Source organism: Centruroides vittatus, unplaced genomic scaffold (genome assembly GCF_030686945.1).
Source record: "Centruroides vittatus isolate TY-2023 unplaced genomic scaffold, ASM3068694v2 contig_970, whole genome shotgun sequence".
In the NCBI taxonomy this organism is placed as follows: Eukaryota; Metazoa; Arthropoda; class Arachnida; order Scorpiones; family Buthidae; genus Centruroides; species Centruroides vittatus.
The window spans coordinates 1867788-1893365 of NW_027122643.1; the positions used below are offsets into that span (position 1 = coordinate 1867788).

Sequence of the window (25578 nt, forward strand, 5' to 3'; positions counted from 1 at the left end):
AAATACAGCGAAGAAAACTATACTTAGAGGAAAAAAAAAATTGAATAAAGATACATAATCTTGCGAAAGGAACATAAATACATTATGTTGATCAGACTGTAGACAAGAAAATGCAAACTGGCTGAGAAGTCTTACACACGGACACACACACACACACACACGTATATACATACACCTTATGAATTTCTGATGGAGTTATATTTAATCAACTTTTCTGTATTTATTCTCGGAATACAAAATAAAAATACAGTTTTCTAAAAATTAAAGAAAATCTGACCAGAAATAACTATTGTATTTGTTTTTCATTTCGGTTATGTTTTAAAAATACCAGCATATAAAAGACATCGAAATTTTTAGTAATTATATATATATAATTAGATCGTTTTTATATGTATTATGTTTACAGTAAATATTTATTTTATCAAATAAGATTTGTCTTTTTGTATAATTTCAAATTCTATTTCTCTGCTAAATAAATAACTATTTCTGTGTCGTTTCTTCTGATGTTTTTGACGTTCGTGCCTTTACGGGTTAAAAATAATATTAAAATAAAGTTATTTTTTGTTGTAAAAACGCTATTCTAAGAAGTAATTTGAACGATAAAATTTCTTTTTACGGAATTTTTAATAACGTAGGTAGTATTACGTGAATAAATATGAGACGAATAACATGTACGTGCAATTTAAGTAATGAATTGATTTGCATTGAGATTTCGAGTGCAAGAAAAGGAAATTCTTTGTAATGATATCAGTAACATTAATACATTTTACCGATTCAATTATCTTTTAAGTGGTTTTCTGTTCAAATGTTCTGAACGAGTTGTTTTCCATCCGAAATAACTGCTTTTCCTTTGAATGTTGTGCACATCAGGATGTCTAGTTTAACGGGTCCCTAGATACTTGTGAGGAACAAGTAAGCCTTGACTGGATGCTGTGTAATTGCAAAACAACTCTCTCGTCACCAGTTACTGGAAAACGATGCTGTCAGATGCACGTTGGGGTACAGTAAAGCTACATTGAACGGTCAATAAGCTAGTTACAAACATCTTCTATTTGACTTGCTGCTTGCTAATCTTTCGACAATCTAATCAGACAATAATATATAGAAAAATAAATATTTCTCTTTTCTGTTCTTTTAGTTCTAAGCTTACCAATACACTCAACTATAAACATGAAAGAAAATAGTGTAGGTCTCCCTAAAGGTTTAGTTTATAGCGCAGGATATATTTCTACCCTGACATAAAGTTTCTACGTGGCTTTTCGAAGTTAAAAACCATTGTCGACTTTTGTCTCATGGTTAGAAACAACAGATAATATTTTAAAATAAATTTTTAATAAACCTATTTATATTATTTATTGGAGTCAGGTGATGTTAAAGTATTCTTCAGAATTACAGAAAACGTTTCAGTAGAATGTCGTTTCTTTTATTTAATTTCACACCAATTTTTTATATACAATTTTAATCATGTACTTCACGATGTTTATGTATTTATCGAAGTATATCCAGAAGTTATCTGCAGAAATGCATTAATGTAAAACTTGAATTAAACGTAAAGTCTTAAATTTACAACACGTGAAGATTTTATATAAACTTTATTTTTTTTTATATAAAAGTTAACTCGGAGCCTAATAAAGTTATAAAGGTAGTACTTGAGGCGTAAAACGTGCTGGCTCTTGGAATTTTTACCTGCAGGATTTAGAAATTTTAACTTAATTAATTTAACAAGCTGTTACATTCAGGGAGAGCTGAAAAGTGTTGTTTCGATCTAGAAAACCAATCTTTCTTTAAATGTATTTTTTAAATATTTAAAAATATACATCTAAAGAAATAGATATTAAAAAATCTATGAAAATTTTAAATGATCCAGAAATGTACTCAACTGCTGTATAGAATAGTATTGAACAGACTGTACATTATGTGGAAGCTTTTCTTTAAATTTTTATTTTTCATTCTTGGAAAATTCACGTCAGGAGGCAAAATTGCATTCTGATTCCATTGACTTTTGTACTTTAATACTAATTTGAATAATGCCACGTTATTCTCCCTTAAAACGGATAACGTTACTTCAAGCTAGCCTTTCTTCTCTGACGAATGTATACATAACGTATGCAAATCTTAAGCCCCTTCAGTAGCAACTTTTTCTTTCGCATCATTTTTGCTTTTACTATGAAGCGTTATCGCCTCGAGAAAAGAGTTATTTTTCTTCAAAAGATCGATAATGTTTAGGAAGCATTCAATCATCAGCTTTTAGCATTACTGCAAAGGAAGCTGATGAGAGAAAGTAGCCGCAAGAATAACTTAGTTTAACAGGGATACAATGTCAAAGAAAGATGGAATACTGTTAGAAACATCTTAATTGTTTTTGGAACCCGTTCAAGAAGTGCATTGTACTCATTAAGTTATACCCTAGACAACAATTATTATATATTATATTTATTTATTTTTTCTTTATTTTTAGGTAGTCTCTTGACGTCATATTATAAGAGCATTTCTCTAAATAAATATTTATCTTAAGTATTTAAAAATTTTACAGCCTTTAATTTTCTTGCAGATTCAATGACCCAGACAATTCTTCTAAGGATATTAAAGCTTTTAAATAACTTTCATCAAAACTCACAAACCATTATTTAAATTGGGGAGCGAGCTATTATGATATTAATTTAAATAATGCGGAACGAGTTGTTGTTTTGTTATTCAACCATTATCTTAAATATTAGACGATTTTTAGAATTGGATCATTGCCATATTTTCATGAATGTATTCATGTATTTTTTGATGAAAGTTAAGAGATTATGCAAAGTTTCAAATTAGTAAATTTCATGCAATCACTAATCTTCCAAAATTAATTTCCTTCAAACTCGAAACCTTACTTTTTCTCCTAAGGATAAAAAATAATAATAATAATAAAATAATTTCGTCTTTTTAAAAAGAAATTATTTTTAAATTAAATTATTGTGTTTTTTTCAATTGATTAATGTTTTTAATTTTTAGTTAAAGGTTGAAAAATTCATTTTTCGTAAATCTCTTAATTAATCTTATTTTTATTGTATTCGTGAATAAAATAACAATTAATTTTAACTTATACAATATTTCGTAAAAAATTTATTATTATTAAAATGTATTTTGGATTTATTTTTAATTTTAAATTATTTCGACGTTAATTAATATTAATATTAAAATAACCGAAATTTTAACTGTTAATTAGAAATATATTTTTTAAAATTTATTTCTGCTTAATTCGAAGATTACACGTAAATTAATTAATAAATGTATTTAGTGGATAAATAAATATTATTTTAGAAATTAATTTTATAGTTTGAAAGCGATAAATAAATATTTTTAAATGTATCTATTCTCTTTACTAAAAGGAAAAAGAAAGATAAAAATTATATTTAAAATCTTAATTTATATAGAATTAAATTTATTGTAATTACATTTATTCAAATTTTATTAATATTTAGTTTAATAGAGCATGTATAATGAAATTTATCCGTTAGATGTAGCTTACAAATTGATTAATTTGAGTATACACGCCTTATCATCTGTAATTTTTTAACGTTTATAATGGTTGTTTACGAAGCTAATAAATATAATAATTATTGTACATTATACCAGGTTATAATTATAAGCTATTAATAATGCTTCTATAACTCTTTAGCAACTATACCTCCCCTGATACCACAAATTGGTACAGATCGCAGACTTTACAAGCATCTGAGTATTATAGTTCCAGTAGTTTGTGCCGTAGTTATCGTTATCGTCGTAACGATTGTTATTTGTGTACTGCACACTAAACGGCATCAACCAAACAGAGTGAGAGGACCACATGACCAAGGAGGTAATTAAAACCATTTAAAACTTGTTCTAGATTTATTCGTTTGTACAAAATCTCGCCTTATTTATTATACAACCAATTAATGGAAGTGTAAAAACTAAAAAAATAGGAGAAGGTGAATAATTGGGACGTAGCCAAACCCTTTAAAACTCCATTTCAATAAGGTTACCAATCCATCAAGTAACTTTACATAGAGAAAATCTCGCCAAATTTGTTAGTGGTACCATAATTATAGTAATTACTTAAAATATGTTACATTTTTGCGGTTGTATTAGATAATTTTCAGCAATTAATTAACTTGTAATTGATTCGAAACTTTGTTAATATTTATTGTGTTTCGTGTTTATTTAATACACTTAAATTTCTCTTGAATTTGAAATTTAAACAAGCTTAAATTATCTTCTTTCATTTCAATCTAAGATGATGGAATTTTTATGTTTTTATTTTGTTTTTTAAATACTAAGCTCATTTATATTCTACTTATCTTATTTATTTTTAACTAATGGTTTACTTTTAATTAAATTTAATTATTAAATGCGATATTAAGTTTTACAAAAATATATATAAAAAATTTTTCAAAGTATTTAAAATTATAAATTTTTAAGAAGAAATGCTAACAAACGCATATTTTTACTACTCCTTTCTTATTATTTTTTGTCTTTTCGTTGTTTAAAGGTGACAACTAAGTTTATATTTTAAAAAAAATAATAGAAAAAAAGAGGAGCTGTTCGAAAATTCACTTTCGGTGTATTTAAAAGAAAGCTTCATCTCATGAAATTTTAAACAGAACAGGCATTGACCGGGTTAAAGTTATTTCCACGAATAGTCGGCCATGAAATTTAATTGTGCAAATGAAGTTTAAGGAAAAATCTTGTTGCAAGATGGAAGAAAAATTTTTTCTTTTTATATTGTGGAATTTAATTTAACATTCATTAGTAAAAATTCCTTAACATAAACTAAACAGAGAAGTGGATTTGATTTTAAAAAATACAATTTTATTAATGTCATTTATTAATTATTTTCTTACATATTGAATAACATGAAATTACAATATTTTTTTTTGTTTTTATATTCGCTCTTATCTTCTTTTTATGTTTTATAAATAATTCTTTAAAAATAAAGATATTCGAAGTAGAAAGTTTATTCTCTAATTTATCAATTTATGAAGATTGAAAGGAAAATATTTTTAATCATGCTTTTAAAAATTTTTTTCCTCATTTAAAAATATCATCAATATAAAATAAAATTAGGATCTTGTTCCATTATGTTATTGATGAATGTAGCTTCCAACGGAAACAATACATCAAAGCAAATGGCTCATATAAGCCCTTGCAAACAATCATTTCGAAACTGCAAACATGAAGAAAGGGAAAACATTTATACATAAAAATAAAAAATAAAAATTTCTAATAAGAGTGATGGATTCAAATGTATGATAAACTATAATCTTAACTAGAAAGAAAAATTGGAATGTCAAAAACCGGAACTCATCTTTCATTTTACTGAATTAAAAATAAATATTAAGATTTTCATTTAAATATTTTATTTCTTATAAGGTGTTTATTGTTTATTTTTATTTATCTGCTTAATAATTTTTATTATAATCGAAACATCAGCAATATTAAAGTATTAGATCCCATACAATTTAATATCACGTAGTCTGAGTTATTACGCTTCATCGTGATGCTTCTATTACGAAACTTCTTTATGGTGTAATAAAGTTATAATGCATCTTGATAATAAGAAGTTTCGGCTGTTGTAATTATTATTTTTTTAATAAACGACTAAATAAATAAATAAAAACATTGGAAAGTTTTTGTTTAGGATCTAATAATTTTCGAGAAACTCCGGAGAAATATGCGTATAATTATATTTTTATTGTTTGTTCTGTATTATTACTGTAATAGAATGGATGACGTAAAGGAATTTTTTGGTTTTATACTGTTTAGAACTGTATTTTTAATAAAATTTAGGAGACAACCAGTGTCGACAGGTTCAGAAAGGAGATACGCTTTCCATGACAGTTATGGGTAAGAAACCTCACGGAGGTACAACTTATGAAGTGCCAAAAGATTTTGTTTATTTTCCTTCACCTTATGCTACAACTCGGGTACCTGGATGTCCTATAGATGACGTTAGCGAATGTGATAGTCTTCATTCAAGTCGGACTCCGAGTGAACCACACGGAAGTCATACGTATGATGTTCCTTTTCCAGTCAGAAAGGTAAAAGTACACGTATAAATAAAATATATCAAAAACTTTTAGTTTATGCTTTCTATAAATATTTTGTAACTCGGACATTTCTAACAGATATTATTTTATGGCAAGACATTTCTGCAATAAAGTTAATTTTTTCTTTTAAATTTTATTCTGTTTAATATATTTAACATTTCAATTCTAACGATCAAATAATATAACAAAAGTTGAAAATATAAAAGTTTCTTCTAAATTTATTAAATTTTTAATGTTTCTTAATACAAAATCTTCTTATTTTGTGGATTAATTACTTACTTCTATTCTCGTTTATCTTTAATTTGTAAAATTTTTATTCAGTTTTAGTTCTTCGCCAAATTTTTCTCAAATTATTGTCAAGACATCAAACGTCCTTTTCTTTAAATCAGTTTATTCAAAATTTGTGAGTTAACACAATGATTTATTTAATAACCGCTATGTTTTCTAGTGCTTATCATAAATATGAAAAATTTTCGCGAAGAAACGCCAAAGTGTTACTAAACATTTAAAATTTATATTAGCTTGAATGTTAAATTATAATTGTAAACAATTCTTTTTGCCAAGTTTGGATAGAAAATTCGCAATCCATTTTAATTCAATGGTTCATTTTCTGCTTACATAGGTAAAAGCAATATTAGGTTTTGTTTCAGATTTTCTAACTCACTAGAGAATTCCCTAACTTCACTAAGTAATTAGATAACGATTTTGCCTCTTTTCTCCAACATCAGCTTGCATCTGCACTGACTTCTAACTTCCTACTTTTTTCGATCATAAACCAATTTATAGTTCATTGTATCTTTTGAATCCTCCATATACTTTTTGCATCATTTCTTTACTTATTTATGTTATTTACAATTGCTAATTTTCTTAGTTATTATTGTATTTGAGTGTAATGAATGCAAAAAGAAACAACATTTTCTTCCAAATTCTTTTCGCAAGTTCGACAGAAACTTATATATATATCAAGATTTTAGTATGAGAGGTAAGCTATTTTTAGTGAATTACATTGAAGTTCGAATTTTTCTAGTATTCTTTCCACATATTTACTTTTCAATAGCTTAAAATCTTCAGGGGTTTTCTAGATTTCTTCTTTTAAAAAATAAATTTGTTCTACGATTTCTTTTAAACGAAACGTTTTTAAAATAACTTTTTAAAAAATATGAATATTTAACAATTTTATTTAATCTTTAGTAATACATATTTTCGACGAATACATAATTTGTATTCTGTACAGTATATCATATGATTTCAATAATAATACTCATAAAATGCAGTGACTTATTTATAATTGTAGATAAAGACTTTTCATTGATATATAAATTGTATAGTTATTTATAGTCGACCTTCGATATAGCGGTGTCCTAAACGGCACCATCTTTATAAAGCGACAATGCTCGAGATCGAATCTCTTTCATTCATAAATATTAAATAAAGAACTTTGAGTATCTAAGACTTACTAAATATACAACTTTGCAATGTACAGTAGTTCTGTACATTGTGATAAAAATCTCGAGACATTCAAACACAAAATAACTTAAAATGTGTGCATAGAACTCACTATTAAATATTAATTTTTATTGTTTGAGGTTCTTCAGCTTATTGCCACATTTAGTTTAATGCAAATTTAAGAGGCAACGTTTATTTTTGTATAATAAACATTAAACATTAAATAGTCGAACATTGAATATTGAAATTCTATATATAAATGTATACATTGATATCATTGAAAATAATATACAGTACATATAGAATATATACTTAAGTATTTGCAATGTTCGTTTGTAGTCATAAAATTTTCAATTTTAAAAAAGCCATTTAATATTTTGTATATAAAAATATTGTATGTAAATGTAACAATATTTCAAATAACAGTATTTAAATTAAAATAGATTTATTTGAGGTTTTTGAAATTGTAAATCTGATTTTAAAGCGTTAACTTCGTGATTTCATCATTAAGTTTTTCAATGTATGACGAAAACTGCATACTAATATCGATTTTATTTATGACAATATATGAACAGTCTCTTTAGTTATTAAGTATCCACTTTTCCCATTTTCTACAGTTCAGTTTTATTGCTTGCCATGATCGTATCATTTGCTTATGGCCTATTGAGATTTTCCTGATACTTATAATTTATCTTCGCTTTATATTTACCTCAAGCTATATTCAAGTGAATTTAAGAAATTTTTTCAACATCTATCTATCTATCCCTTCCAATAAAAGTTTCGTTGTTTATAAAATTTATACGGTTTTATAATTATATTTATACTGTATTTTAATTAGAATTGTAAATTGTATAGACAGATTTATACTAAATATATCCTATTTTCAGTATGAATGTTTTATAAGCTATTTTTCTAACTTTTTAATAAAAGAAATTCTTCACTTCAGTGAATTTGGCTTATAGCTTTACTGAATAAGTTCTGTTTTCTGAAATTTACTAGCAACAAAAGTGAATATTCAAATCCGAAAGCTTTCAAATGTATTACTGATTTTACTTCTCCATTCCATTTCTTCAATTATGTTGTTACTGCATGTTTCTTTTTTGTTACTAGTAGAGGATTTTTCGATGTAAACTCACATTCTTTGCCGTTAGTATAAGCCTGTATATTCTTTTTTTTTTAAAGTTTATGGTTATTTTTGCCTGATGTTAAATTTTTAAAAATTGTTTTAGAATTTAATGTTTACAAATTTTGTACCATTGTCAAAACTGATTCTTACGATTCTGAAGATAATTTCTTATTCTTTTCGATATATAATTTTTTTTTAAATCGATCAAGTACTTTTCCTTTCCATTCCAAGAAAAGAAAATGCATAAACAACAGCTGTACGAGTTGGAAAACCATAAATATATTTTGCACCCTCAATGATTTTCCTCTAAGTTCACGAAGCCTTTGTCTACATCTATATAAAATATTTGACTGATTTGTTCGCTTATCTAGCATAAGTTGTCCTTTTTAAAAAGTATTTTGTATATGTTTCATTCAATAAAAATTTTTTTGACAAAAATCTTTTTATAATATAAAAAGATTACTTGTTTTGTATACTCATTCAATTTTCTTATTTCATACGTTTTCGAAAAAGACATTACACTACTTGCAAATTTATTTGGATTTGTAATCGAAATTACTGCAAAAAACAGACTGTTCGATTGCAAAAAAAGTCTGTTTTATTTTATTATTATTAATTTTCAATTATTTAATTTAATTTTATATTATGAACTTTGATTTTGAGACAATTATTGTTATCATAATGTTTTAGTATTTAACTGTTTTAATTAAAAGACAGTCTTTGTTTTGTATTCATTATTTTATCTTTTGTTGATATTATTAAGTTTTATTATAGATTTATTTTATTATAATATTTAAAATTACATAAAAACGTATAATATAATGTCAAACGTGCATTAGACAAATGGTGAAATGGTAGAGTTCAAATTAATCATTTAATTATGATTAACGCTAATTTTATTTTGTTAAAAGGATTTTAAAATATAAAAGTTCGATTTATGAGATTTCTCACTAATTTATTGCATGAAGATTCTTTGATAATTTGTATTAATAAATTTTCTGTATAATCTCATTGTATTAATCTGTTTTATTTTTTATAAAATTAACAATAAACATAACAGAAAAGTCTCTGAAAATTTAAAATAAATTGAATTAGAATATCAGAAAACAGTTGAATTTTAATTAAAATCTTACAAAAGATCATTACGTTTAATATTTTATTAGGGATAAGGAAAGAAAAATGCATTTCTTTATTTGTTTATTTAAGTGTTAATCTGATGAATCGCTTTATAATACTATTAGACTGCATAAAAGATTTTTTTAAAAGCTAATGCGTAAATACGCATTAGTTTTTTAAATAATCCTTTTTGCAATCTAGAAAGAAAATAAAGAAATCTCATTTCACTGTATTCAAAATAGTAAATAGTCATATTTCTTCGAGGTAGGAAAACAGACTAAAGGTCTATTCAAATGATTAAATTTGAAGTTATTCAGAAAATAAATTACTATGAAAACTGATTCTATCATCAGCATATCTAGAGCAGAAAAATGTGAAGAATCAAAACTATGATGGAAGTTGACAAAGTTTAAAATATATTAGATTTTTCAGTATTTTCCTGAACAAATGTTTTAGACGAATTATTCGAATAAATTATAAAACGAATTGTTTAAAAATAATGAGAAATAATATTCAAGCACACATTTATGTACAGTACATGTATATATATAATCGTACTGTATATATGTATCGCACTGTAAATAGCATGAAAATGATATATATATATACATAAAATGAGTTTCTATATTTATTTTAGTTCAACGAATATATATTTTTATTTAAAATTCGAAATATTTGAATATATTTTATTTGAAATTCGAGATAAAATTAGTTTTTCCTTTTTTCTGCTAGTAGAAAGTAATATAGTTCGTGAATGTGATCTATTTTTATAAATATAAAAAAATTAAAATCTCTTAATTAATTAGAGGAATGTTCTATAAAACATTTTTTCTATGAAAAATTCATCAAAGAATAAGAAAAAATAACGAAAAGTATATATTCTTGTTTTTTGTTTTTTATTATATAACTTTTTTTAAAAAATATTTACTTCAAAATTAATAGTAAATTAAATACAAACACGAAAGAAAAAATCATATATTTAACGTTTATTAATTCTATGAAATGTTTGTTATACGTAGGCCTGAATAATGTAGAAAAATTTAACTTGTTATAAATATTGTTTAAAAAATCTTAAAAGCATTAAATTAGATTATTTGTTAAGAATATTTTTAATTTAATACTTTTCATGTCATCGTTAACACATTTTTAAATATGACTGAAGTTTAAAAACATTCACGTTTTTATTAAATTATTGGAATATACGTTATATTTATTGTTTTTAATTTTTTTCTTTGTTCTACAATCATTTTTTTGGAATATAGTCTAAGTCGATAGACTTATATAATAAAATTTAAAATAAACATTGAGTTATATGAATTTCCCTACACCTTTTGTAAAATTTATAAGTTTAGTAGACCTATATACATAGAATATATTCCTGATTTGAATTATTTCATATGCATTTCTTACTTTAAGAAACTCCCTAAGCTAACTTTTTTGAATTTTTATATAATCCTTATTTATAGTTCGATTTTAAATAGTTTTGAAGAAATTCTGTTAAGGAAGCACAGAATAAATTTTCTTATTTGTTTATTTTAAAAATTTTTATAATGGAGACTATAAATCTGACTTTGATTTGTAGATATTTTACGCACAATGAATGATTGAGTACTATTAACGTTTTGAAAATCATATAATTTATCTGAAACACGCAATGAACTTAGAAAAAAGTTAGACCTTCAATCTTTTATCAAATTTTATCATGTAGTCTATTATACTGATATGAATTTTGATACGTTTCATTCACGATACACTTAGTACAAGTGTATCGTGAATGAAACGTATCAAAATTTATTAAATGAAAATTGTAGATTAAATGTAGTTGTAAGTATTAAACATTCTATAATTAATGCAAAATTATATTATATTTATTTATAAGAAATTTTATATATATATATATATATCAAACGATAATTTCATAACGATGCTCATCGGAGAATCGTATCTGCAACAGATCTAATTAACGAAAGTGCGTAGAAGAGAAATAGCAGCACGTTGGATCTCAATCTAGAAAACGATTCTCTTCCTGTCTTCAGCTGTTTTCGTCTATTGTTTTAACGTAATTCACGAAAGAAATGTTTGCTACAATATCTGTAATTAGTTAAATATAATTTATCTTTTATATAGGCCTTTACAAAGACAAATCACGTCAACATAATTTAAATAATTATTAAATAGTCGTAATTTTTCTAGTAATTTTCGCAATATTTTTACATGTTACCGTTTCCAATTCTTTCAGTCATAACCATTAAATCGTAAACCAAGTCAGTGATACCATAAAATCAACTGAGGAGAAGAAAGTTAAATTTACTATACTGTATATATTTTCGAAAAAGCAGTCTGAACTAAAAGAAAACGAGGCAGAACTTAATTAACTAGTACTTGAAACTGAACATAGACACACGAATGCTACCATAATATTGTCGTGAACATCGAAAGATAAAAACGATAGCAAGTAAAACCTATTCTCTTGTTTTTAACGCAAAGCACATAAAAGTTGGACAACGTGTCGTCTACGATTACAGTCAGCCAAAATAAAGAAGCTAGAGAAGTCCTCGTAATACCTAGCCTTTTCTCCTTGGTTGATTCTGTCATAAATGTGAGGCGGTATCGTTAAGAGCTCATTACGTCCCTGTGTAAATCGACGATCGATAGAAAACGTTTTCTCTCTACCGCGATGACCCACTGTACATTCAAAGCTTTGGAAGGTCATTCCAGCCTCTATCTCCTGTCATTCTATCATTCACTACCGAGCTAGTGAAGCAAAGCGAAAAACTTGGTTTGATTCATGTCATTAAATGACGAGATTGACACTTCTTTCAACTGCTTATTTAATGCCAAAGAAGTTTCGCAAGCCAAGATAAAATGTTGTGCCAATGCTATAAGTAACAAGTTGTTTGCCCTATTTCATGTTTCTGACCTAAAAAGTAATACAGTGGAAACAGGAAGATAGCTTTGTCGTCCGTGTCTTTTCTTCACTTTATCCTCAGACAGAATGAATAAACTCTTTTGTTGCTTTCATTGAAAGAAGAAACGCTCATATTTTATATAGTATAAAATACTTAGGTCTTTTTTTATAGTTTAAATATTTTTATATCTTCCTTTCAAACGTTACTTTTCCAAGAATTATTCTTTTATTTTCATTTCTTGTCACTTTATACAAAAATAATGATTTATAAATATTTATATCATCATAGAATGCATTTTAAATACTTTTATTTAATACATTTATATACATAACATATTCATTACGTTAAAAATTTTTAAACTATTATTATTATTATTATTATTAATAAATGCGCAATAATTAAAAAAGTAATAGTAAAAAAACAAGACTAGAAATCTTATAAATGTGAATCATTAAGGTTGTCCTAAATTAAAAATTATTCCATGTAAGTTCTCATTATCGGAAAATAAATGGCTTTATTAAAAGGGCAAACATCTAAAATTATGATATTTGCACTTAGTACAATTTATTCTCATTTTCCAGAAATGATCGTATCTCCAAACTCGGTTTGAATAACATCAATCGTTAGGAATATTCAACCACAATTTATGTATGCAACAGATTAATCAAAAATATTAAAATTGTAACATAACCATTACTGAATAATTGCATTAAAAGAAATCTAATATTTGGTCGATCGTTTCGGTTACTAGTTTATTTTGATTTTCTAAGCTTAAATTTTGGCTTTCTTTAATAACTTCAATTACACAGGGATACATCAAATGTGTAGACTTTATTGTTGTATTCGGAAATGCTTTTCGGGTTCTATTAAAGCATTTCCGAATACAATAATAAAGTCTACACATTTGATGTATCCCTGTGTAATTGAAGTTATTAAAGAAAGCCAAAATTGACGGTTAGTAAATAAAAAATATAATAATTCATTAAAAGTAGACAGTAAACAGGTATTTATAACTTTTAACACTTAATAGTTATCTAGGAAATTTTTTCTTTAAAATATGCCAGGATACTACATTATCTTAATTATAAGAAGTGATACATTTAATTTAAAATATGTCTATCATACTCTAAAGTTTAGAAACTTTGATGCGGATTGACTCGATAGCTCTTAAGTAAATGACGGAGGTATTAAACAGAATTAGTTTTTTAAAAATCTTTCTTCCATTATTTTATTTCTATATTACAGACAGAACCCGAAGAACAGTATTCCAGGATTAAAAGAGTACCAGTACCTTCAGTGCCAACAAAAAATGAATATCAACTTCCACGTAAGTAGCTTAACTTACCTCTAACCTTAATTTTAATTTAATCAATTTTTTCGGGTTTAACTATTAATATTTAATTAAAACAACATTTTAATTATATATTAATTCTTATATAATGAATTTTTCAGTTGTTTATTTAAAATAGCACGTTAAACTTTTTTTAAAAAAGATATAATACATTTATTAAATGGAAACCGTTTTTATACTGAATATTTGTTTATCGAAATTGTCGTGTTTTGGATATTAAATGAATGGTTTCTTTATTTAAAATTGTGTTCGATAGTTAATTTTCTTTTTCTGAAAAATATAGAGAGCTACTTTATACTCTGCAATCAAGTTTCAAATTTCTATATACATAGATTATAAATGATAAAGGATACAAAGTAGTAAGTTTGATTATGACGAATTATACTATTCTGTAGAAACATGCCATATGTTACTGGCAACCATATATTTGATGCTTAGAATATCGATCAAGAACAGAACATGCTGGCAGTTGCAAATAAGACCGGTTGAGCCTTTACGTTTCCAAACTTCGACTTCGAAAATCCATTTTCTCTTAAATCCCTCATTAGAATTGGATCTTAAGACTATAGAAATCAAGTAATTTTTCAACCAAGAATTTCTCGAAGCGGAACTGAGTCGCCGGAATTTAGAAGAATTAACGAGGAAAAATACTATTTTAATTTTTGCTAATATTAATTTTGGAAGAAAATTTTTTAATTTCATATATAATCTAAAAATAAATGAATAAAAAAATTTTTAAAGTCTTTAAAACATCATTTTCATTCGTTAACAATCGTAGGAATTTGATGGAATTGTATTTTAGACGGTATATGACTTTTATAAATTATTTCTATTTTTATGTCAGTACAAGATTTATCAAAACAATATTTATTGATGTTCTAATATTTCCTCTTATTGTCAACAGTACGTTTTTTCGCTTTTCAGAATTTCCTGAATATGACAAGCGCGTCAATCATTGGTTATACCAAAGGAGCAGACCTATATCAGAACCTGGTTATCCGTCGCAGGTTCCTTCTCCTTACGTTAGCAGATGGTCAGCAGGTTATAGATTGACCTCTAAAGAACGGCAGATTAGCACAATTCCTTGTGACAATGAAGGGTAAATATATTAACATAATAATTTAACCTTCTCTACAACAATATAGCATTACGGTTACTATTTATATATAGAGTGAGTATCAACAGATACTTTGAATAAATAAATTTAATAAAGAAAAATGAAAATAATTTATTAATATTTTCACAAAAATATTTCTTTTTTATTAATACATTAATTCTAAAAAAAACTGAAAATTGTTCGAAAATTAGTTGAGGTGTTAGAAATGCAAAACAAATCTGAAAGTTGAGTTACTTTAATAAAGCAATAACTCCCAAAAGTAGCAGTATGTGTTTAGGAATATCAGGTAAAAACGCATGGAAAAAAAAAGCAAATTCCGTCCTTAGGGTCGTTTTCACTAAAGGAAGGCAAACAGGAAAGTTTCTTCCTAAAACGTTTAATTTCCAGTGCTGCTATACAGAGAATGGAATATCGATCATCCGAGTCGTGAACTCTCCAACCTCTCCACATTTTCTTACTATTGGAACAGGTGAATTCCAACTCTGTTCTTAGTACAAAAACTAAACTGTTTATTTGTTTTTGGTGCTTTTAAAGTAGCTATTGAAAGTTTCTTGTTTTTATTTTCTCAGATATAACTGTGCTTTCCCTAAAGATGTTTGTTATTTTCATACAAATTGTACTAAAAATCATCATTAGTATTTGAACTAGCATTAACTATTTCAATTTTGAATTCTAAAACAATCTAAATTTTATATAACTAAGGGATTGCCATCATTAATATAGTAGACCCGCTTTGTGGAAGAAGAACATGTAAATTTAGGGATAATTAATGAAGATCGATATCTGGTGCTACATTCTCTTGCTACTGAAAAGGGGTTTAATATTTGATTTTGAATTTTCAAAGATTTTTGACAGGATTTCTTTATAATATAATTATTTTAGTTATACCTCTATGTATATTTACATGTGTATTGCGTATATATTTACAGAAAATATATAATAGTTTGTTTAAATGTGTATATGTGTATGTATATATATATATATATAAAACCTTTCATGATGTTATCTTATTTCAAATTTATATAATTTCTAACTTCGAAAACTTATCAAAATTGTTATAGAAAAGCTTAATAATGTGCTTCAGACTAACAATAGCTTTGTTAACAAGCAAATTTAGATTAACTCGAGTAATAAGTTGATTCAATTTATTAGTAGTTTACAAGCTATCAAGGAATAAACTAAAGTTATAATGAATCATATTATCTAAATAATGCATAGATAACAGAAAAAGATTTTATTAAAATAGCAAAATAAAAATAGCTATTACATTTTTATTCATAAAATTTTTTCGTGTTTTAAAATACCATTTTCAAACACATTAAATTATTCTGCAGATTTCAAATTATTAGAATAAGAAACGATAAAAATTTATTGAATAAATAACAATATATAAACCTACTTGATATATAATAAATTTTCGTTTACGACTGATGTTTGAAAATGCTTTAAATATTTAAATATCTTGAATATCTACATTAAGTGAAAATTCGAAATATTTACATACGTTTCCAGAATGTGTTTTACTGAAGAGGAAAGTGACTTGGAGCATATTCATTCAAAGCAAGATGATGATGAGGATGGTCACGAAATTTCTGAAGCTGAATGTGATAGAGAAATTAAAGAATTCACAGGAAAAAAGTGTAGGTTATTAAAACTATGAATAATATATTAGTTCTTTTCTAAAATCTTTTCTTCAAAATTCATTTATTTATTTTTCTTTCGATACCCAAAAGCCATAGTGTAATGTATTCTATTTTGATTTGAATTTTTTATACAAATCAAAAAAGATACAAAATTCGATGTGAAATTCCATCCCTACTTTTTCTACTTTTACTATTCACAGGTTCTTTTATTACAGATTTATGCTCAATAATATAAATATTAAAATTTCTTATACTTCATATAAAAAGTATAAGAAATACAAATTCATTCACCCCTATATATTTTTTCCATCTACTGTAAAGAATAATAATTTCTTAAATATATTTTAAATAAATATTTATAAAGTTTTATCATATATAAAATTAGATATTTTATTTTATTTTATTTTTATTAAGTTTGTTTAATGATTGAGCGGTATCAAGAGCAATAAAATAATTATTAGATGGTAGTAAAGTTTTTAAATACTGAATATATTATGCATTTATGGTCATAGGCGATAGTATGAGACTCTTTGACTACTTGACCAGGTGACAAGGGCTTAAGAGTTGCCATGCCTCCTGAGTGTATTCAACATGTTGCGAATCCTGTGGCCGTCCACTAATGGATATTTAAATGACGGACGAAGACGACTACGATAGTTGAGAAATTGCAAAAATATATTCTAGTGATTTTAAACGACAATAGAAATACAGTATATATAAATATATATACATAAAAAATTTTATATTTATTTATCCTGAATGGGGAAATGTTTTCTAGATGTGCCAGGAACCGTTAGAAAAAAATTATATTGTATCTAGATTTAAATATCTTAAGATGGGGTTTGTATGAAAATGTATCATTTTAACAAGATGTAATATTTATTTCCCTAAATGAAAAATAAATTATCGCCCTTGGAACATACTCCTGCCAAAACAGTTCCCATATTTTCCTCTAATTTATATATGCATTGTGATGTTAAAAATCATTCAGGACTGTTTTTAATAATGATAATCCTCAATATTAAACTTTACCAAAGAGTATTTTAACCAGGTTGTTGTAATATTTTGTTTGTAATAATAATAATTATTATAATTCTAACTAAAGAAAAGACTATTTACGAAGAAAACAATAAACAAATTTTAAAGCTATAATATAGCATTTGTAAGTTAGAATCAAATCAATTGTATATTAAATCTTATTGTGATTATTGTATATATATATTATATATATATATAATTGGTTGTGCCCTTTTTTGTAATTTGTTTAATATTTCAATTATTGCCTTATAAAGTTTAAAAAATAAGATTGTTTGTCGAATTTTATGCAGTTTTTTGTTATGAAAATCGAATAAATTCTTGTAAATTATTAATATTGAAGATAATGTGCTGAAACTGCTCACATCGTAAGAGACTGTGTCAAGAAGTAAATGCGTTTTATACTACATAAGCTACACTAAAATACGACATGTGTATTGTGTGACAGCAATGAAAATAGATATCGGCAAAGATAAAAAAATATGTATTGTAGTAAACAGCTTACTAGAGTGATATGGCAACATAATAGAACAAAACGCCAAAGTATTATTAGTATAGTTTGATATATTGTATATCCAGAAACAAGTGTAATGACAACAGTTCTGATAGAAGGACAAAGTCTTTCTTACATTAAAGATTTTAAACGATTTCGGGTTTAGATTCTGAATAAGTTAAATTCAACTTTTTCAGAATAAATGTAGTTTTGTCAATAAAGGACATCATGTTGGTCAGAATTATTTGAATAAATTATTGAATTTTACCCAAAATAATATTAGATTAATTTCAGTTTTTTCCTCAATTTTATTTTTCTGTAAATTTTATCGACAAAGAATCCAATTTTTGAATGTTTACTAAGACGGAATAGAAAAACCTATATGCAAATAGAATACGAGTAGAATATTGGGAGAGAAACTATCTAGTCTAAGTTTAACTTCGATATCTCATATAACAGTCTTAATGTGGCGTTATACAGGGATCAGTAAAGTGATGGAGCAGGCTTGGTATTACCTGGCAGTGATGGATTGTGCAGTACAGCGATCTGACAACCGCTCCATGCTAAGCACTATCCTTTAGTAGGAGACGTTTGCCTATTTCCTTTGCAATCGTAAACAGCGGCATCCTTCGTATTTTTGCGATCAATTCTCTAAGTCGAAAACAGATTTAGTCATCTTTTCGAATAGACAGTTTCCTCTTACCGACGATGCCCGAAGGTAGATTTATGTAATCTCACCTAAGACTATCGAAATATTGTTATATTCAATGTTCGTGATGTTGTGTTTAGAAAAATACAGAAAAAAATAAAATAGGATTCCCGTATCTTACCGCAAAATTTGGAGTGATAGGGGCGCATCATCAAACATAATAGAAAAGAAGTATTTCGTTCAACCGAAAGATTCTCCATTATCTGGAATGCAGTATGCTTTTTCCGGGCAGTCGCATCAAATCAAGTTTAGAGCCATTGGGAAGATAAGATACTTACTACCTTTCAAGTAGTGCTTATCAGTACAAGTCTCTAATGATAACGGTTGAATGAGCATTTTCCGGAATTCATTAGCGTTCTTAATCACTTTAAATGAATGTTATTTACGCACAGGCAAATTTGCTCTGCTAGGAACAGCCAGATCGATGTCTTGTATATCTTAACGAAGCCAACCAACGAAAAAACTTCTTTCCTTGACAAGTACCCTGATGTTGGTCTTGATGTTGAAGTCATCAATAATATTATAACTTAAGCTTCAATCAGGAATAAAATGTAAATTAATTCTGACTCAACAAGAAATATAAATTGATATAAAAGACCTATTTCTGTGAAGAGAAAATCCATTTACTAGGAAAGATATTAGAATATTTTTAATACATTTATATATATATATAATTTTTTTATAAATATGTAATTTGATATTCCTGTTAGCAAAAGCATTCTGAACGGTTTTTTTTAAATACAGTTGCTATTAAATGAATATAAAAAAACAGTTCGAAAAATAATGCATCCAATTACAGATTTTTTGATAAATAAATCATGAAATAATAGTAAAAGAAAGTAATTTTGTTAGCTCTCTTTAATTATCAATTTTAAAACTTAAATGAAGACGAAAATGCCATGAAAATGTACGCAACACTGCACTTTAAAACTCTGATGTCATTTTTAATCTTTTTTTTTGTTTACTTAACGTAAAAAAATTACTAATTATATTTTAAATTTTCTAGTTTTTTTGTTTTTTAAAACATTTTTGATTCTTAAAATTAAATTGATCACAAGAGTGAAAATAATAAAAATCTAAACAAATTTTATTTAACAAAATTGTAATTTATCAAAAAACTTTTTTAAATTTTCAAGACGTTAGTAGTTAGTGTTTTTTCAGAAGAACGATTTACATATTCTCTTAGTGAGTATTATCTATTGTTTTAAGTGACAAACGAAAAAAATGATAACAACAAAGGCAATGTCCTATCAGAAATTATGAATTCCCAGATCGATTTACTTATCTAAGATAGTTTAAGCGATTTCTTAGCGCAACATCTAACTGGGTATTTATGGACAATATGCGGTCCTTACTAGGCCTGCTGATAACGGAAGATGAAACTTGGTGTAAAGTTTAAAGATAAGCAGGAGAAGTAAAGATTGGGAGGGATAATGCGCGCGCGCACTTGTGAACCAACCAACTCCTCAGCAGTAAGCAGACGGCGTTGGGCTGATGCGGAGTGAGTGGCTTGGCTCTCGTTCCTCCGTTTAAAAAGCGATTAATAATCAACAGCAAAATGTCACTTTTAAACATAACTATCCTTTTATACCTCATCATAACTGTATATGAATTAGGTAAGTAGTTTTTAAATTAATAATAGCAACAAGTGACATAAATTTAAAATTCACTTTTATGGAAACTTTTCAACTTCGTTTTCCTCTAGATGTTTGTTATAGTTATCAAGGTCCAAAGTTCGTGCGTGAACCCCCTAACAGAGTGGTTTTCCTTAATACAACGGGAACAATTATAAGTTGCTTAGTGAAAGGTAACCCAATGCCAACAGTAACTTGGGTCAAAAGAGATGATACTTTGATTAGTGACTTACCTGGTTTAAGACATGTTAAACCCGAGGGATCGCTTGTATTTCCACCATTTCAAGCAGAGGATTATAGACAAGACGTACACGATACTGTATATAAATGTTTAGCAACTAGTTCTGTTGGAAAAATTGTGAGCAGGGAAGTTCAAGTGCGAGGAGGTAAGTATGAAAAAGTTTAGTAAATTTTTTCATATATATTAAATAGATAATTTTTAAATAGATATTTTTAAGTAAACAATTTTTATTTCTACGTGTGCATTAAACTAAGTAGTTTTTCTTATTTTCAAATAATACTGCATTTTTCCATTAATCATTATAATATATACAGAAAGTAATTACTTTCGTGGTAAATGATGGGACTTTCAAAACACATAGATAAACAGGATAGAAATGATAGCGCTGTAAGTTATTGATGAATAAAGGATGTTGTCTTGTCTGCCCATTCTATAAGGGGTGTAAGAACCTTTATCCTACAGTCGTGTTCGGAGCAGCAAGTTTATAGGCAACGCCCTACGTTTAGTTAATTTTCGCCAGACCAGGCCACTGGGCGGAAACCCAGAGGGTATTTGGTTGTCACGCAAGAACCAGTAGATGATACTGCACATGACACTAAAATAAGAGTCCAATAACTTATAATTTAATACAAAAAATTGATAAAACCAATTTAAAGTAACAGTTTTGCATGTTTCGATGACTTCGAACTACATCAATTATAGGACATTTCAATTTTCAGATTATCGAAAAGGAAGAGATTTTAATATTAATTAAGGATATTTCCAATGTTATTAAAATATAGGTTAATGTAACGGAAACCGATTATTGAGTTGATATATTGATGAGTTAAACTGCAATTGTTAAGTTATCGATTAGTTTATTAATTAATCCATCTTTAACGTACATTTCAAATACGTTTATAGATTACTTTTCAAATATCCTGTTAATCGGATCAGATTAGTCATTAACTTTACTACTATATTTATTTAGTATTAAAGAAGTTTAAAAAGTTATTTTAAATGCGAAGTAATTTCTAAAATAAACTTGATTAAATTTGCATACTTTTACAGAATACGAAATTAATTTTATTTATTTAAAAATTTAAAAAAGGCTCAATTTATTTTTTCCTACTTTTAATATGCTAAGATGGTACAAGATAAAAATTTTACGCTTTACTTAAAAAGCTGGCCTATTTTTAGATTTAATGCATTTAATCCATTATTCGAGAATATTTTTGCAAAGTTTTCCATGACAACAAAGTTGGTATCTTTAGAACAGCTAGCATAATAGCCCATTATTCAAACCTTGAGGAGCGAATGAAAGTGAATACATAACCACCAGTTGGATAGTGGTGGTAATCGAAGAGGCACGTTGTAATAGAGCAGGTGGTGCAGAGAAATCAATTCTGTATAACACACACGGCTTTTCCTTCCTTTAATGGCAGTTTAGGATGAACTTGTAGTACTCAGGCTTCCCACGGGAACGTCCATCCTGACCGTGATTGGATGTGTGCTACACAAAGTAGTGCGTTGCACTAGCTATATAGATTGAAGTGTCTAGTGCAATTTCCTTCTTAAATCAGGAAGGAAGAGCCTTTGATTAGTCCTTGCTTCCAAAGTAGTTAATTCGCTACATGTTCAAAGAAGGCATTGTAACAATAGTTCCAATCTGATCAGTAATTCAAAGCGAGTAATAGTTTTTCAAAGAGGATTAAGCCCATCAAAATTCGTTTCAGGTATTGAAGACTAGTAGCATCAGGACTACTGTTTATTGATTGCAAGAGACAGTGGATTCGGCCAGTTGTCTGCTTTTGAAAGATTCCATTGGGGCTATTGAAATCCCTAGAGACGTACGTCTAATACGAGTTTGATGTAACTGGATCGACCAGGTTTCGGCCTGCCCTTATAAACGGCTTTGTCAATACGGATTTCTTATCAGTGTTCCACTCGACTTGAGCTCCCAGGACTGCGAAGGTTGGACTTAAACTGGCAATTTCTTTTTCTATCCTTTGCAGCAAGCAATCACCGTAACCCCGCGCTGTTTTGGTCCTCTAATAAGGTCTTCTCTTTTAGTCCATTCTGGTTTTCCTCCAACAATCAGCTCTCAATATAGCGGTTGGATGTTACGGTTGCACTAACTCTATTACTTATAAGAAAAAGAAGAAAATAACAGGCAACTTTAGTTAGTTGAAACACAAAAACAGCATTTAGAGGAAGGTAAAAAGAAATTTCAAAGTTAAAAAGAATTCTAAAAAGAAAATTCTGCCCATCACTCCAACTCGGTTTTAATCAGACTCATTTTATCTTTGCCTTTTTCTTCGATGCACTGAAAGTGTTTATCGCGGTTTTCACGTAATCGAATTGCAAATAGGCAGTCTAGAACCCATTAACCGATAATGGATTGACATTATCTGTGTGGTGCAGGAAAGAAAAATGGCCAGTGGTGTTGCAAACGATGCATTTTCAAACTACTAGTACTACAATATTTCTTACTATTTTAACTTTTCTTCCTGGTTTTTCTTTTAACAGTTGTATTACAAGATTATCAAGCCCATGTATATGACGAATTTGTCATTCGTGGCAACACGGCAGTGTTGAAATGTCAAGTTCCGGCATTCGTAAAGGAGTTCATGGTCGTGTCTTCGTGGACACGTGAAGACGGTCTCGTTATTTTGCCACGATCTAATCCAGGTAAGTACCTCAAGAAAACTTCTCTTAAGTAAAGAGCGCTAAAAATATCTGAAATGAAATGGGAAAAAATGAAGCCACATATCTCGAAAACGTTTCGAAAATGTGTTAAAGTCTTATAGGAGATTCGCGTGAACGAGTGGTTTGCGTGCATTTCTCCATTAAGAGCAAGCAGCTATCCAACAAAATACAACAGACTGAATCACGTGATGTACCTAGCAACAGATTAGTACATTCATCATCCACCTCTTCCCAGTTGACTGAATGGTTTCCGTTCTGGAATGAAGCTGGAAATAGAATTGGACATTTTTCTCGTTTTCGACAAAGCTGGTTGATTGTCCGTTCAGTTCTATTCGAGTGATTGGTGGGCATCCCCTGTGAGCCAAAACCTATCGAGTTGTTAGAGTACAAACAACATATATATGTGATTGTTACTTGGAGTTATGATTTTGGATGCTGTACTCCATCAAAATGTATTAAACGTCTCTAGGTTCAGCTTCATAAACGCAAGATACGATTTGTTTCTTTCAAACTAATTCCCAAGTTTATACTAAGACCAGATATAAATTTCAAGTTTAAATGAAACTAAATAAAAGAAATTCAAGTATTTATTATAAATGATTCATTCTGTGCGACTTAATACTTAATTCGGTGCATTGTTTCAAAAAAATCTTTCTTCATAAAATATTCATCAATTTTTTTTAAATTAAATAAATTTTTAAAATGCGAATCTGACAAAATAATTACAGAAAAAGATTTTTAAAATAAGTTTTGGTTATATAGTTACATATATAAAGTTGGTTTAAAAATTCAGTGCTGACATTTTCTTCGTATCTTATAAGGGAAAATTTTTAATTATACAATTAATCAATAAGGGTAATCCCCTCTTTCACTTCAACACAACTCAAGGGATTAAGACGAGCTTTACTTAGTTCGTTTTGAGGTCATTGTACTTCAAACTTTACTTAAATATATGACAGTAATTATTTATTTATTTTTGTTACAAATAGTTGATTTTTTCTACAAAATTATAGGATTTAGAACTCATTTATGATATTTGCAATTGGATAAATTAAAAAGAAGGGAAGTGAGAGGAAAAACCAGAAAATTTTACTTCGAATTTTAATTCAAAACAAATATTTGAGTTTATAAAAGAAAAATTTTAAATTGTTTATTTTTCTTAAATGTTAATGCAATTTGATATAATATTAATTGAAAATGTTATTTTAAAAATTTAAGTTTTAAGGGGATAAAAAATTTAACAAGGACTTTGTAATTTTAAAAATGTACGAATATTTGTACATTTAAAAGTATGTTTTCGGTACTAAAATCGCTTTTAGTTAGTTAATTAAAATTTTAAATATCTTTATATAATACTGTTTGATTTAAGATTAGTTGTATAGGAAGCGGAATATACTAAATTAAAATTACATTTAACAATAATTCTTTGGTAAAATGAACTATTAAATTAGTCCCACTGAGAGTTTTATGTAATCCTTAGAATATAAAAGGTTCTTTAGTTTTATTTACGTCTCTGAAGTATTGTATATTAATTTAAAAGTAATAATGTTATAGATTATTAAAAGTGTTTAATAAAATTCGGTTTATATAATAGATCGGAAAATAGATTCAAATGAATTTAACATTAAAAAAGAAATAATAACAACGCTCATGTAATAAGATATAAGGAAAATTCTAATTTAGAAATATCTTTCTAAATTTCTATCTTACTAGTAGATATTAGTGGATAAAAGCATTCAAAAAATGTTGACCTTTTTATGCAATTTCATAAAAAAATTTATTGAAAAATATGTGGAACGTATATAAGATTTGAGAAAAAAAATACTCGAAGCAAACTTGGATTAAAATGATAAACTTGGAAAAGTATCGATGTTGGAATTAAAAACGTAAGAATGTTATCTATAGCCGAATCACATTAATCCAATTCTCTATTGTGGAGGATAACTTGATGCCTAAAGCTATAAAGGCTTTTTTCTTCTATAAAAAAAGAAGGAAGTAAAGA

General features: G+C 27.1%; 1 protein-coding gene and 1 pseudogene across 1 annotated transcript in view; both read left to right on the forward strand.

Moving 5' to 3' along the window:
* LOC136985465 (cell adhesion molecule Dscam1-like) overlaps positions 1 to 18545 on the forward strand; it is a 123510-nt pseudogene extending 104965 nt beyond the window's left edge.
* A 1948-nt stretch (positions 18546 to 20493) lies between these two features.
* LOC136985466 (cell adhesion molecule Dscam1-like) overlaps positions 20494 to 25578 on the forward strand; it is a 112306-nt gene continuing 107221 nt past the window's right edge. The window contains exons 1-3 of the mRNA XM_067282755.1: positions 20494 to 20629; positions 20719 to 21033; positions 23397 to 23558. Coding sequence (XP_067138856.1) covers positions 20572 to 20629; positions 20719 to 21033; positions 23397 to 23558 — 535 coding nt within the window. The 5' untranslated portion in view covers positions 20494 to 20571. The remainder of the gene's footprint in view (positions 20630 to 20718; positions 21034 to 23396; positions 23559 to 25578) is intronic.